The sequence below is a fragment of the Linepithema humile genome, chromosome 1 (assembly GCF_040581485.1).
Source record: "Linepithema humile isolate Giens D197 chromosome 1, Lhum_UNIL_v1.0, whole genome shotgun sequence".
In the NCBI taxonomy this organism is placed as follows: Eukaryota; Metazoa; Arthropoda; class Insecta; order Hymenoptera; family Formicidae; genus Linepithema; species Linepithema humile.
In genome coordinates this window covers 26,872,579-26,887,564 of record NC_090128.1, presented here as the reverse complement: position 1 = coordinate 26,887,564, position 14,986 = coordinate 26,872,579, and the positions used below count along the sequence as shown (strand labels likewise).

The window sequence follows — 14,986 nt, the reverse complement described above, 5'->3', positions numbered from 1 at the left end:
AGCAAGAAGCAAACTATGACGACGATCACGACGACGGCGACGACGGAGGAGCTACAGGTCGGGGCAGGCGGTGCCCCAGGTAAGATTTTCGCACCCGGCGGTAAGCTCGTTAGCGAGAGATTGCGATCAATGACCGAAGATGAACGCGTTCGCACGGCAGAACGGGAAAGAGATAGCGGCAGGGAGAAAGAGAGAGAGAGAGAGAGAGAAAGAGAGAGAGAGAGAGAGAGAGAGAGAAGGACAGAAAACTGGAGCAAAAGGGAGAGAGGGAGGGACGGAGAGAGAATGCCAGGGGAGGAAACGAGGAAGGAGGTTGCTTTGTAAGCGTTACCTGGCGGTATCCTGGCTTGCTCGTTAGTGCCGGCCTCTCTCGCCGACCTCCTCTCTTTCTCTTTCTCTCCCGGCTTCTTCCTCTTTCCTCCCGCCTCTCTTAATACGTGTTATTCGATACCACCGTAGGTGGTTACGGCGGTAATTGCGTTCACACTTAACCACCTCGTCGGGCGCGGGATAACGATTGGTCGGGAACCGCGCGCGTCGAATTTGTCGTCCTTTTTGCGCTCCACATAATGCGGGAGTAAATACACTCATAAGGCGGTGGGAGTTTCCCGACACTGCCAATCTCGAGCACGATCGCTCCCGGCGCGTTTTGGATTTTTCGACGAACTCGTTTCTACGCGCGGCCAGGACGATGGAGAGATTTTTGTATTCGCAATTAACACTGAGTATACTTTCTAATTATCCTGCAAATTAAATTGTTGATTTATTCCTCATTTACGCAGCGCACGTTAGGCATTTAATTAACGGAAAGGTCATTGCGCATTTAACAATTTATTTTAACTTCCTCAGTGGATTTTATGGTAGGTTATTTTTTTATTCACTTTTATTCATTTCGTTCTAAATCTATAATAAATAAAAATTGTTACGATATAAATATAAAGAAAAAGTATATCATTTATTTGCGATAAATGTAGAATAAGAGATCTCCAGAAGTATCATTGTCGAGTACAATTGCACCGTCCGTGTCATCGTAATCGCATTTACGATCGCAACAGCTCGTTAACTGACAGATACCGTAGCTGAGAAAGTTTCAAGGTAAAGTAAAACTTGCAGTAGTTTAATACGTTATAACAAACTTCTCAGCGTACGTACGGCTCGAGTAATGGTAATTTCCCAGCACAGGATCAATTCTGCCGTATTCTTCATGATGACGCATCGCGAATGCAATTTACCTCAAGTTTTAACTAGAAAAATTGACTTTTTACAACTTTATTAGCTACGTGCGTACGCACGTGTGTCATGAATACCAAATGCAACGAGCATAAGTGCGCTGGAAATGCGGAAAATTTTTAAATATGCAGTGACTTTCGCGTCAATTATGCCATCTAAATGAAAGCTGGATCGACAATTAAACTCCCGGATAATCAGAATATATGTTTGATATCAATTATAGAAATCTGCCGCAAACGTATAATTATTATCCGTTTATTAAAAACAACCCCATATAATCGCGCTACGCAAATACACTGCCGGCTGGTCTTCATAAACGCACGCTAAACGCTATAAAAGCCGTATCGGAAATTTTTTGCGGTGCATTCTAAAATATAACGGTTTTAACGTTAATTACGCTGAAATAGCCAGCGCAGAGAAAAAATTATAAAGAGCATTCGGGCGTATCTCGCGGCCGCGTCGCGCGGCATTAAAACGCGCGTATGGAAGTAACGATATCGCCGTGCTCGTGGCGAGCCGCAGAGTGGCGATAATCGCCAAGTATTTTTTGCCGCTTTTATTTCCGACGCTTCGAATGTGGAGCAGCGCCCCATCGCGCCGGTATATCTGCGCGCAACGGAAACACTTCGTCGCGCCCCGCGCTTCTCCCCCCGCCCGTCAGCGGGACGGCTATTCCACGGGGCCGGCGGCCCACCGTGTTCCCGGTTTTCATCATCTGGTGTATCGCGAAACCATAAATAAAATATACGCGAACGCGTATATCCTGGCGCTCGCTCGAGGCACACGATGGCGGGCGTAAAGGTCGTTTTGCCAAACGGCGCCAGGAATTCACCAAAGTACGTGGGGTCGAAGCGAAATAATATTGCAAATTCAATTCGGCCGCGCAGGACCCCTTCCGGCCTCTGAAGATCTATGCAAATAGAGCCCGACAGGGAAAAACAAGCGGGAGCGGCTTTGCGCTTCCGGAGCTACTAGTCCAATGCAAATACTTTTTCAAAGTGCGCATAACTCGGGGACGGGACGACCTTATCGCATAAGCGAAACGGGAAATAGAAACGGTTACGATTCCGCCCAGGAGCGCTCTAAACGCTTCCGCGGTTTCGGCTAAATCGAAAATTCCACGCTTGAGAGCTTTCTTTTAATTAACGCATTCATTATCTCAAATTTCGCCGTGAAAAATATCTCGCCGGAAATCATCAACGTTTGTATACTTCAATGCAGCTACACGATGTAATTTAAGCGAAGCAATCGATGGCCTATCGCTCATCGCAGAGGCGCTATGTATCGTAGAGGCTGAACTCGCAAGCGCGCTTATCGCGAGAATCAATAAGATTCAACTTCCTCATTCGTTCTTCCACCGCCACGGACAAGCATTCGGCTTCACGCGTTCTGACTTCATTCAGGCTGGTCGGTTCTTTCGAATCCACTCTATATACAGCTTATCTCGGAGCCACGAGTACCCTTCACGACTGCACAAGTATCTACATAATCCAATATATGTTGATGTCGAGCCTGGCTGGGGGTCTGCGCGCGCGCCGTTTGTTAGACCGCGGACCTAACTCCGGCCCGGACCCCTATTTTTATTATGTCTATGGGGAAATCTAGCCCCGTGATTTCGCCTACGAGGCAGGCCATCTGGCAAGCGATGCCGGCTCCGCAGGTAATCCGGTAAACATCGGCGGTTGAGCCCCAATTAGCGTCTGTTTACCTTCGCTTCTTCTCCTTTACGCTCTTCACGGGGGGGAGTCTTTCTTTCTTCTTCCACCTTCCGTTTTCAATTAAAACTCGCGAAGAACTGTTTGATCGCCAACGTGCAAGTCCGGCACGGTGATTGCTTTTTGTGAGATGCGAGCAATCGAGTCAGGTGGAAATGCAAATCTCGTGGATAGTAAAAGATCCGCTGCGTGGAGTAGGCGATTTGCGCCCGGGTCCGATAAGACGCGAAACGAGTGGAGAGATAACCCGGCTATTCCGGCGTGGCCGGAAATAACCGACTCAATCTGCAGAAACGCGTTTTCGAGGTCACAGTCTCGAGATCGCTAAACGTAAACGTCAGAGACAATGAAACGTACTACCGGGGGCCCGGCGCTATTATTCCCAACTTTTGTTGCACTTTCTTCAAATTTTCCTTCCTTCCCCGCGCTCCTTTCTTGCGTTTAATTAAAACTCGCGAAGAATCGTTTGCACCGGTACAATGAACGTCTATCCTAGGCGCTTTCATTCATCGCAAACAGCAAGTCAGCGAATTTCAAAGGAAAGTTCGCGCGCTGATGAAAGCACGGCGAGCTCGAGGGCGGAGAAACATATTTAATGGTCAGCTTTTCTTTTTTTCTTGAAAAGATACCGTTACCCGGGAACACTTTACGGGAATGAGTCTCGTTATAGCTTGCGTTGCCGTGTAACACTGAGCCGAGTGTAAAAGCAGCATAGCGTATTGAGGGTACGGTACAATTATTTTCAAATTCCGCGCGCGCACCTCCCGCTCCGCCGCGTGCCGGCTGCACTCACTTTGTTTTCTCCTTAAACGCTTCTTCCTATTTCCTCAACGACGTATGAGGATCAATTGTTGGCAGCGTTCTGCCTTGCATGCGCCATGAGTTTCGGGCAAGAAAGGTATTTGAATGTAAATGCTTTGGTCGCCTTGGTTGCATGTTTTCCTAGAGTAAACTGATGGGACATGCAACGTCGAATGCAAATGACGTCGGCGGTCATTGCAGATTACCACGGAAATATATACGGCCGGTACAAAGTAAGAACACAAAAAACAGAGGCGGGGGGTGGGGAGGGGGGAGGGAGGGAAGAAGTAACGAGTGCGACGGTATACGAACGTTGAAGCTCATGCACGATTATAATAAATTGCTCCGATCGGCGCGTGGATAAGAGAGAGCGAGGGGGAAAGCGATCGTCAGAATTGTAACCTTTAAGCTCGTCGAGCCTTCCGAGAAGCGCTCCGCCGTGATGTAATACTCGCGCGGACGCAAAATGGCAAACAAAAGGAGGTCGTCTTTTAAGAGCGTCGAGATACGCCTCGCTGTCTTACCGAAGTCCAATTTACCCTATCGCGATTACTGTCTTTGAACTAGAAACAAAGACAAACGCTCAAACGCCTCCTTGTACTCTTCTATTGAAGAGTAAATGCTTGCAAAATTAATCATTTTCTGAATACAGAAACGGAAAATTAAAAAAAAAAAATAAAATAAATTAAATTATCAATGATTTTGCGAAAGGGCACTCAACGTACTCCAGATGCTCAATCACCTCGAAAGTATCGAATTATATACGCTCTACGTGAATGTGGAATAATATTTTCCTCGTGCAAGGACGCGCGCAAGGACAAAGTATCATCGATCCAACGAGATCTGGGCGCGTAGACGGTCGCCTGCGATCGAGTAATTCGAGGAACGAAACCTCGGGGCAATTCCGCGTCATCGGAAAGTCCGGTCGATGTTTCAGGGCAATTCCGTGGCTGGTAACGGCTTATCACCGGGTGGCACGGCAGCCAACAGCTCCCAACACGAGGGCTGGCCCTCTTCCTATAGAAGCTTCCAGGAGGGGTTTACCCGCTCCTCTTTCCTCCGCGCCATCTTCCCTCCCCTGTCTTCGACCCCACTTTGCTCCTACCCTTTCGATCTGCCCGCCACGCCGGGCTGCTTGAATTCTTCGAGCCGAGAACGATCGATAATGGATCCCGACCATAGCTTTCCAGTCCATTCTATACGCATCATTTGACACCCGGCAGACGTAAGAAAAGGCGAGGAACCGCGAGGCGGCTGCCGAGAGATCGGAAGGTAATGCGAGAAAGCGAGAGGCGGAATTCAATAGATAGAAATCACTGCCATTGTCGACGACGGTATATGACGCGACGAAATCGCGGAAAATGAGACGCTTCTGAGGGCGAGAAAGAAAAATTATATCGAGAGTCGAATCCCATAAGATCCGCCGCGTCGAGGGTGAGCGAACCGAGGCGCTCCGCGCATTTCCTCCTTTCTTTTGGCGCTTTATTTTATTTTACTTTTATTTTTTTTTTCCTTTGGAGGGTCAAGCTCATCCCTTTCGTTCTTGAACGGCGGCGTTCATGATGCGTCCTGACAGCGGCCAAATCCTCGCGAAAATACCTTCGTTCATACTCATTTCCTGTTTTCCGTTCGCTCCACTCGTCGTCTCGCCACCGTGCCGTAATCCTATCCATACAAGTCCAAGGCCGGTGATAGCCCTGCGGGCTTCTCCCGCAGGATACTCTCAGCCTGGCATTGTCGATCGTTTTCTGCAACTCCCCGCGGTCCTTCATCACCTTCCACGACCCCTAAGATGCTCGATTTATAAGAGATCCTTCCCAAAGCGTGCGATTTTTCCAGCCGGCCGGGGATAAATTCCTTGATCTCGCGCGTTCTCGCTTTTAGATGGAACCACTCTCACGATCGCTCTTTGGTATTGTTCGCGCGTAAGCGACCGCGCCGTAATGCGTTCCGTAAGAAATGAGAAATGTATGTTCTTACATAGTTCTACCGCGAACGAAAGAAGAATGATCGTTTTTTGACCTTTTAAACCCATAAAATAAAAACAACTATTATCGATTTACTAGACCAAAATATAATAATTTTCTATTTGAAGCTTTCTAGTTTCAAAGCTTTCCTTATTTTGAAATAACTTGTACTCAATAATTTAAAATCAATGTTGAATTGACGCTGTAGAAATCAACTCTAAGCCAAATTGTAAAATTAAAGAATGCAGGAGTTGAAGATTATTTTTATCCCAGAGAGTCTTGAGAAATTTCAAATATATGTATATCTCTCTTGAATGTGTCTCAACCACACGTCGTTAATGCGGACTGTCGCCATTCTTCGATTTCGATCTTGTCTCTATAAGAGTTTATGTCTTTAGAATTATGTCGGTTGACGGAAGCAATCCTTCCTTTCTTCCTTTTTCGCTAACAAGCTCGGAAACGGATGTACATGGTGGAAGCATGGCGCGGATGCCCGGCCCGCGGAACGTGCAACTCGAGTTTTCGAGACGGCCGAGGCGAGATTATAATTATGCAAATGCCTTGTTGCGGAGAAGAAGAGAGCAAGCAACAGATGTCTGGAACGGCTCCTCCTGGAAAGAGCATCTCCAGCACGGTACCGTTCGTGCCGCACCGCGCGCCGGCGATAGAATATAAGGTGGGGTCTGAAATAAAGCATGGCCCAGAGACGTCTTGTATTTTCAGCCCTGGCTTTCAACGTCGTACTGTGCCGAAGAGGTTGCTGAATTCTTCCATTCTCTCGCCGCCGACAGGTGCCACAGATTGCGGATCGCAACCGACCGCAGCGGCACACCTGTGTTTCTTTTTATGAAATCCGACGAAAGAGAGACGCTAAGAATTGCTCCTCGTAAAGCTCCCTCCCCTCGTCACTGAACCCCGTTCGGAAGTAACCGATACCTTCCTTCTCTTATTTTGCGCGCGAGATTCGAGGAAATCTACATTGACTATTTGTTGCAACAGGATTTCTCTTCTCGGTGCAATCTGTCGAAATCTATTTTTGGTCGCAATTTTTCACTCCTATTTATTCGATTGTCGCTTGAATTTGTATTAATTTTCGAAAATGTTCTCGGAAAGTTAAGACTACTCTCCTAATGTGAGGATTGATCGTATCTATTACTTATGGAGGAAACATTTATACATTGTGTCATACGTAGGACTGCATTTAATCTCCCTTGTAAGCGCGGAAGTTAGTGGATACACAAGCGCGGGGCCTAATTGGAAGTTACGAGCATTGCCGTGAGTCTGCATGAAGCCATTCGTGGCATTTCTAGTTGTCTCGCTTATAAATCATTCCACCCTTCATGATCCTACATGTAATATAGACGGTTTCCCCCGATCGCATATATTCAGCGTCGCGTCCTTCTCCGCGTCGTCGTTGCCGATCCTCCTCCTCCTCCTCCTCCTCCTGCACTCCCCCCCGTACTGTGGATTCGCGCGAGCGAGCTTTTTCCTCCCACGGCAGCCAGAAGGAAGAGGCTCTTATTGTGCACCACGGACTTCGACGAAGAATTCTTATTACAGAGTGACTCTCCTTGTGCGCCCGAAGAAATCTCATTACCTCGTGCGAGGATAGAATTGCGTTGACGAAAAGTTCGAAAGGAGGTGTTAAGGCTCGCGCGCAAAGAGGAAATCGAACGAGACAAAGTCCATCCGAATGGACCGCTCGTGCAGGGGTGACGGAGAAAAAGGCGAAACTCAATTTTCCATGGATAATAAAAAAAATAACGTTGGACGGGAGACAGAGAGTGGAGAGGAATCAAGGCTCGCCGGAGCAATTCGTCTTTCGCGACTCGTTTGCTTTAATTCGATCCAGGCTTTTGTAAGAGCCGTGCGGAAGTGTTTGTTGCTAATTGCTTAGATTGATTCACTGATAAATCGTACTATAAATCTCCTCTCGCGAGAAAAACTCATTTCATGTGACGTTAATTGCGATCGAATCCTGCGCGAAAAGAAGCACATCACCTTGGTAGTTTGTAATCATTTTCATTGGCGTATCGAGAGACAAGGAATAGCGATGATCATCGTACAACGTATGCGGAAAATTGATATCGTGTAAAATTAACGATGCTTCGTCCCTCACCTCTCGCTGTAGAGAAGATAAGTGATACAGCCGTTGTCTTGATAGTCATTTATCATTATTCTCATGGCCCGCGTCTCGCGTCCTGTCGTAACATTGTTATTTATTGCGCCACATAAGAGAGGATCGTGGAAATATATGAATCTTGTAACATTTTGAGTATTCGAGGCATCGAGGCCGCTATGCATCATATCTTTACGCGTAGCCTCGGACATGCGGACAAGACACGTGCAATCAAGACGGATCCGGATTTAATAAATGTAACCGTTGAAAAAGTTTCTCCCATTCTATGAGATCGATGCGCGAGACACGGGCGAGATTAAAAATGGATAAACAGATTCCGTATAATTACCGTTACGAAACACGTTCGAACATCGCCTCGCGGAATTGAAACGACTCATTAAGCGATCAACGAGCCATTGATTTATGTTTCCCGCCCGGGTTTTCTTCTTGATTATAACGGATAAAGGAAAAGGCTCGTAAATCAAGCTCGCAGCTCACATAAAAATCCGACGAACAAATTTATACCTATGTATCCATTTCGCGGCGGAAAGAAACACAGCCGAGAGAACGGAGCGTTGTGTGAAGAAAGAGATACTCGAATGATATTTCTCAATCATATAAGTATTGACTCTAACGGAGATAAATCTCTCTCCATTCACATTGGCCGTTCGTGGCGTTTCTCTCACGATAAGCGAGGGTCAGATCGAATCGACACGAATGCAGCACTTTCGACTGATTAATCCTCTGCGGCTGCTACACGGAGCGTATGTCTTCAGGTAGACTCGTAGTTGCAGATAATACGTTACGCGGGTATTATCTCCGGAGCGAAGCGCGGAGATGCACCGCTTGCATCGGGCGGAGTGCGAGACGGGCGGAGGAAGAGCGCGACGAGATACAGAAACGCGACGTGTCCGATAGAGAGAGAAAGAGAGAGAGAGAGAGAGAGAGAGAGAGAGAGAGTGAGAGAGAGAGTCGGCGAGGAGAAACGGCACGAGATGCGGGAGAGGAGAGAGAACTCGGGCCGAAACTTGGATGTAATTACTCCCGTCTACCGTGTAAACTCTTGTCTTGTCATAGCTATCTGCCCTGCCGAGTTCAGCTGCGCTAACGGGCTCGAAATTACTCCTGCTTCCTTCTGCTAATCAGGCGCGAGTTTCCTCGATAAAGTAAGAATTCCGCCAGCGATGGGACCGGCGATGCCCGCGCGATGCCGCACGCGGATAAGCGTAGACAGGAATATGCGGTGATAAATTCCAAGTCCATGGAATATATTCCACGAATTGTCCGTGGCGGCAATAAGCAAAATATTTGATCTAAGTTCGCGCGGAACGGAAAATTGCAGTGATAACAATTCGCGATTTCTCGCGAATGAAATGACTCAATAATCGTATCGCGTGCGCACGCCAAAGTGAAAGTATAGTATTGAATTAATCAATTTATTCAGTCTACGTTTTTCCGCGCCGATAAGATAAACACGATAATAATGTTGTCGTTTGCCGCGTCGCAGCCCACGCGTTTGCCTACAATTTATTTTTTTTTTCTCCCCCCCGCAACCATCGATATCTCCGCGATGAAAGGAAGGCATACGTAAGCCATGCAGATTGAATTGCACGGACCGTAGGTTTCGGCTGATCGACGCTTACAATGTGATATCATCAATCAAGTCGCGCAGGTAGCGCAGGTGTATAAACGCGCGGCATGGTTCCGGATTGATCGATGAGCCACCGTGCACGAAGACAGAGAAAGAGATATGGAGAGAGAGAGGATCGTGTACGCCCGGAGCATCCTCTATATTTTAACGGAAAGCTCGACAGTGCGTTAAAACGACCCGTCAACGCGCCCCGGTAAGAGAGTATTAATTACGAAGCGATGGACATCGATCGCGGTGCGAATAGTCCGCGTCGGGATACGTATGGACCGTTGGACCATGCCGCTGACGGGAGATATTACATCGAGGAAGTAATCCGACCAGATTGGCGGAAGAATCGCGATCTACATCGATAATGGCATCCGCTTTTAATTGGCCGCGACGAGTTGTCTACGATCGATCTACGATGAGTATAATTAATAATCGACTAGATTCCGAACTAGGACACAAAGAGAAAAAAGTGTTCCTTTGATCTGAAAAAACATTTCTGAAGGAATTGCAATCGACGATTGAGTAGAAAGGCCGTGAAATCGTACGAGATAATACATCAACGGTATTCTTAATAACACGTTCCGGCAAATTATATATCTTGCCGGTAATAACTGCTGGTGTGTGTTATCGTTTTTAAAGAGGATTACTTGTGTAAATTACGGGTTTGAGAAAAAATTGAATTTTAAAAGTGCGGAGAAATAATCGATTTGAGAGGAAAAAAATACAGAGTGAGTCGATCAATATTGATATATAATATATCTCGAGAATGGCTTATTCAGGAAGCACTCGTTTGGACCTCAAGGCGTATAGACAAGCCACTTAAAAAACGCTCGTTGCGGTGGGACTGTATATACGCGCGGGACCCGTATATGCGCACCATCCTAATCTCGCGTTTATATTCATTCGGCCGCAAGGGACACACAATGTGAATCCAGCGCGCTGGCAATTATTTCGCGCTCTTACACTACGTGCCAAAACGATTCATTACGTAATACTGAAATTTACTCACCAGCCGATGTTCCGCCGCTGCAACCCGTTGGCCCCGCTGTTGTTTCAAACACACCTACAACAAACAAACATACTAATTAATACGATTTATTCGCACGGCACAATCGAGTTTTACATGCGCGACACATTTTTAACGCGATTCCGAAAAATCTTGATCGCTACAAACGTAAATTCCGCCGGTTGAAAAATTCATTGTAGCGACACGGCGAATCGAAAAATGTCGAACGTGAACGTAAACGTGATTGAATTATTCCCGCTTGCCTCTATCTTGACCGGCGATAAATTCGATTACTCGCGCGATGCAATTCTCGAACAAATAAATAACGCGAAATGCGACGATTATCTATAGTAATTGCGAGTGTACACGCTAATACTCCACGATGATCGCCTGCTGTTCGCGTAAATGAAAAGAGCGTAGCCATAATGGTCCCTGAGTACCACACAGAACGGAACTAACACTATCGGGAATCGATTAACTCGAATTACTCGATGTCTGAGTAACATTACGCGAGAAACTTGCCTGCGCTTGGACTTTATAAAGATTTATTTCGATACCGATGTAGATTGGTATAAAATTAGAATCTTGCATATTAAGCGCTGCGTGCAAACTATATATGTATATTTAATGTCTTTATCCAGTTTACCTCACTGATTTGTTGAAATTGAGTTCTACTTGAAACGGCGAAAACCTGTTTTTACCTGTTTTTAGTTTTAATGAAATATTGACATTTTCTTCGTTTTCTAATTCAACGTTTCTTATTGGTAATGTAGCGTATACAAAATTTATACTAGTTAGAGTTGATATGGTTTATTATGGCATTTGAAATCTGATTTATCAAACTAATTCGAGAATTATACAAATCTGTATTCCCTTGGCGGATCCCACAAATTCGAGTTGAATGGAGACTGCCGTTCCTTGGTGACGAAAGTTTTGTCGCCCGCTGATGTCATTTATTTCCCCGGAGTGCGTATTCCGCTCTTAACGAGATTATTGTCACCGCGGCGCGAACGTGCCGAGCGATGCGTATCGATATACCCAATCACCGGCCCGAAGTACGAATACGTGTACGCGGTTGTCTGGCACTCACTCCTTCCACGCGTTTCGACAGACCTAACGAGACATTCTCGTGCTGTAGGTACGATAATGATGCGCGAAGACGCATAATGACGATACTCTCTGTGTATGGAACTGAAGTACCGTTCGCTGCCTGGTCAACGTCGTTTCGTTATCGATGTATCGAAATATTTCAAGCGATACGAAGATACAAAGAAGCGATAAGATTCGTATAAGTTAAAATATAAATTATGATGCACACATTTTATGGAGAATTTCAAACTTTATATCAAACTTTTTTTTCAGTCAAAAAATTTAAGATATTTAAATTTTTTTATTTGTAATGGCAACAAATTTATATTAATTAAGTGTCATGTCTGATTATTTTTTTACGACGTATAAAGTGACACCGACGCAGTAACACGCGTGACGCTCGAGATTATCAAATGCACCAAGGACTGCACATAGCTCTAATCGTCATCGCGCTTGCTGTCGGTTCCGACTATCGGATATCGTGATAGTGGCACGATAGCAGTAAGAGGAACGCCATGGCACGGAGTAATCGGTCGCCGTTACGCGAGGAAGACCGGCGCCTCGGTTTCCGTGGCCGTCGTTGGCCGGCGCGCAATACGAGCTGGAGATGGCTGCGTCAAGCAGCCGCGACAATAAAGCCAATTGTGGCCCTAACGTGAGAAAGCGAGGCCGTGCGCTCGTATACGAGAGATTTCAATTACGGCTCGTTATGCCGGCAGATGGACGTAATGGTCCCTCCGGCGTTGCTGCTGACACTTCAGGCGATCCGCGGAACGAGGCACGACGCCTACGAGCGAGCGAGCGAGCCTACGGTGCTGCATCGTCTTTAAGAAGGCCGATGTACCGGTCATTGTGCGAAGCCACACGCTGCCGAAACGCGCCGCGCGTGAATTATTACGTCCGCTCAATTTCGCACGGGCATTATTGCATTGTTTCGTTCGTCGCCGCTGCGCCCGTCTGATTCGAAAAAGAAGCTCGGATCTCACAGAGCGAGCAGTTGAATGTCATTAACGATTGAAACGGTTACCGTAAATCTCGGTATCGGGTGCGCCGACTTTTCTCCGTATCCAATTACGCGAATCCCGGGGTGCGCGTCCTCCGGGCAAAGTTAATGGGCGAGAGCGAACGAGTATTGATAGTGGTTTATGATAATTGCCGGCGGACGCCGGTCACGTTTTGCTTCACGTGCAACTCGCGCGCGTTTGCTTTTTCGTCGCGATCAAATTATTTCGAGTCGGCTACCGCGTTTTTCGCGGCGCACACCGACAGGCGTAATCGATGACGACGCCGCTCGACGGAAATTAATATGTTACCTGCAGCGGAAAGCGTGACAATATAATCGACTTATTTACCCGGACTGTAAAACCAGTAAGATGGAGCGTATTTATGCACGCCGCATCAAGATTTAACGAGGGTCCGCCGGCTATCATGCGCCGAACACGATAATTTATAGACGCGCGACCGCTAATTCAGGCGGTAAGAGAATAAATCGCGGGGCGCGAGTCGTGGGAAAAATCGCTCCAAGAATTTACCCCGAAACACGCCGGAAGCACTTTATTTCGGTTCGGGATAAAGTTCGCGCGCGCAAGAATTGATATTTAGTACAGTTTCCAACAATTCCGAGTACGTTCGACAAGATTAAGGGAAGCAACGAGAAAGGGTCCGACTGACTTCAGCACGTTCGTCGGCTACCGTGCCAAGCGTTACAAATATCGTGCCCACGTGCTTCTCGTGGTCCGACCTGATACAATGCGTCACGATTTTGGACGACGGACGCGGATCACGCCTTGATCGTTATTAATGGCTCGCGTTATTGCGCACTGCGACCGTAGCCCTTTGTAGTGTCGACTACATACACGTAATCGATTTCTCGTCGAGACACCGTCCGGGTTTCGGTTTCGGTCGTCATATCTCATCCTGTTTATGCGATTACTGTCGTGCCGCGAGCACCCGATGCATTCATGCGGACGACTCGTTAACTCGCCTCGAGGTAGAGAATATCCGGTCTTTTTCCACGTCTCGAAGGACTTCAATAGAGGTGTTTTAAAGTACAGAAGCTAACAGAATTTGTTTTGCAAAAGTTAGAAAAATGTTTTAAAAAATTTTGAACGTTGTATAATTGAGCGGACAATGGAAAAAGATGATTGAGATTAAATAAAATTTCAAAGAAGCACCGAGCTATAAAACTTTCGCAGAAAGCCGTCGTAAAAATCGTTTAAGATTGAAAAGGATGCTTTAGAGCGCGGATATAGATTTCCTTTCTTCGCTGATATCCGGGTGCAGGATAACGGAAGAAAGGTTATCGAAAAGCAAAATATCACGCGGTAATTCAGAGTATTGGCGAAGCACTCCTCAAGAGAATCCATAAAATCGCATGTAGCGATTCTCTCCGGCGTCTCCCTGCCTACTCTAAATAATTCGACGCTTGAACGCAGACAGTGGGTGGAGTCCTGATTTTTTTGAACGGGGAAGGAGCGGCTTTGCAGTCTCGCTAGGACGCGACGGAAGCATTTGTCATCGGAGCATAGCACGAAATATAAATCGCAAACAGAACCGGAGCTACAGGTTGAAGCACCAGGAGAACGAAAATAAACTCGACTCTTCCTCGACGCGTTATCACTATAACTCCGACTGGCAAAGGCGCGTCCCGTACACTCAGACCCCTCCCTATACGTACCCACCTCCCCGTTTTTTTTTTTTTTTTCGTCTTTTTACTCGTCGCGGTACTTGCTTTATTGTGCCTCTAGTGGAGCACGTACGTAAAAATGCGCGCGAACGTTGAACTCCGCCCTCCGTTTCTCGTCACGTGTCTCACTCCGTCGGTTTTTTATAGGAGTTAGGAAATTTTATATACATACATTACATGCAAATCGATTTTTTCCCCCTTATCCAAGAATGCCGGGAAATATTTATTAGAAATACGTCACGAGTGACAATGCGTTCACATAGCGAGAGTCGAATGAGAAATACGTGTCAGTTGAATATTCTTTCCATTACAATATCGGTCTTTTTTTATGTAAAAAAATGTCTTTGTGTATTGACGTAATTTTCTTTTCAGGACAATAATATAAATATTATTCGATTGTAATGGAGATAAATATATTTTAAAATTGCATTGCATAAAAATACCGAATAGTTTATTTTGAAACGGGCATTTAATAGCGTATGAATATTTTGTTTCAGGGGGTCTTCGCTCGGAGGCAGCCGATTGCTCGATTTCGGAGCATACCAATCGACAAATCGAATTCTACCTGTTTGTTCGACGACGAGAGCCGTTCCCACTTCTACACGCAGCCAAGTTTCTCCCGATACACGCGCTCGCGTTACACGTAAGGGTAAACGTATTTCCCATCTTTCCACCCTAGCACGGGAAAATGGTCTGGACCGACTCAATTTATAAAATAGAAGAACCAAAATGCA

At 46.4% G+C, this 14,986-nt stretch overlaps 1 protein-coding gene across 4 annotated transcripts in view; it reads right to left on the bottom strand.

Moving 5' to 3' along the window:
• Nucleotides 1-14,986, bottom strand: part of LOC105668540 (discoidin domain-containing receptor 2-like) — a 190,689-nt gene that overhangs the window by 56,856 nt on the left and 118,847 nt on the right. For all 4 annotated transcript variants that reach the window (XM_012360979.2, XM_012360978.2, XM_012360981.2 and 1 more), the window contains one exon: nucleotides 10,481-10,534. In XM_012360979.2, coding sequence (XP_012216402.1) covers nucleotides 10,481-10,534 — 54 coding nt within the window. The remainder of the gene's footprint in view (nucleotides 1-10,480; nucleotides 10,535-14,986) is intronic.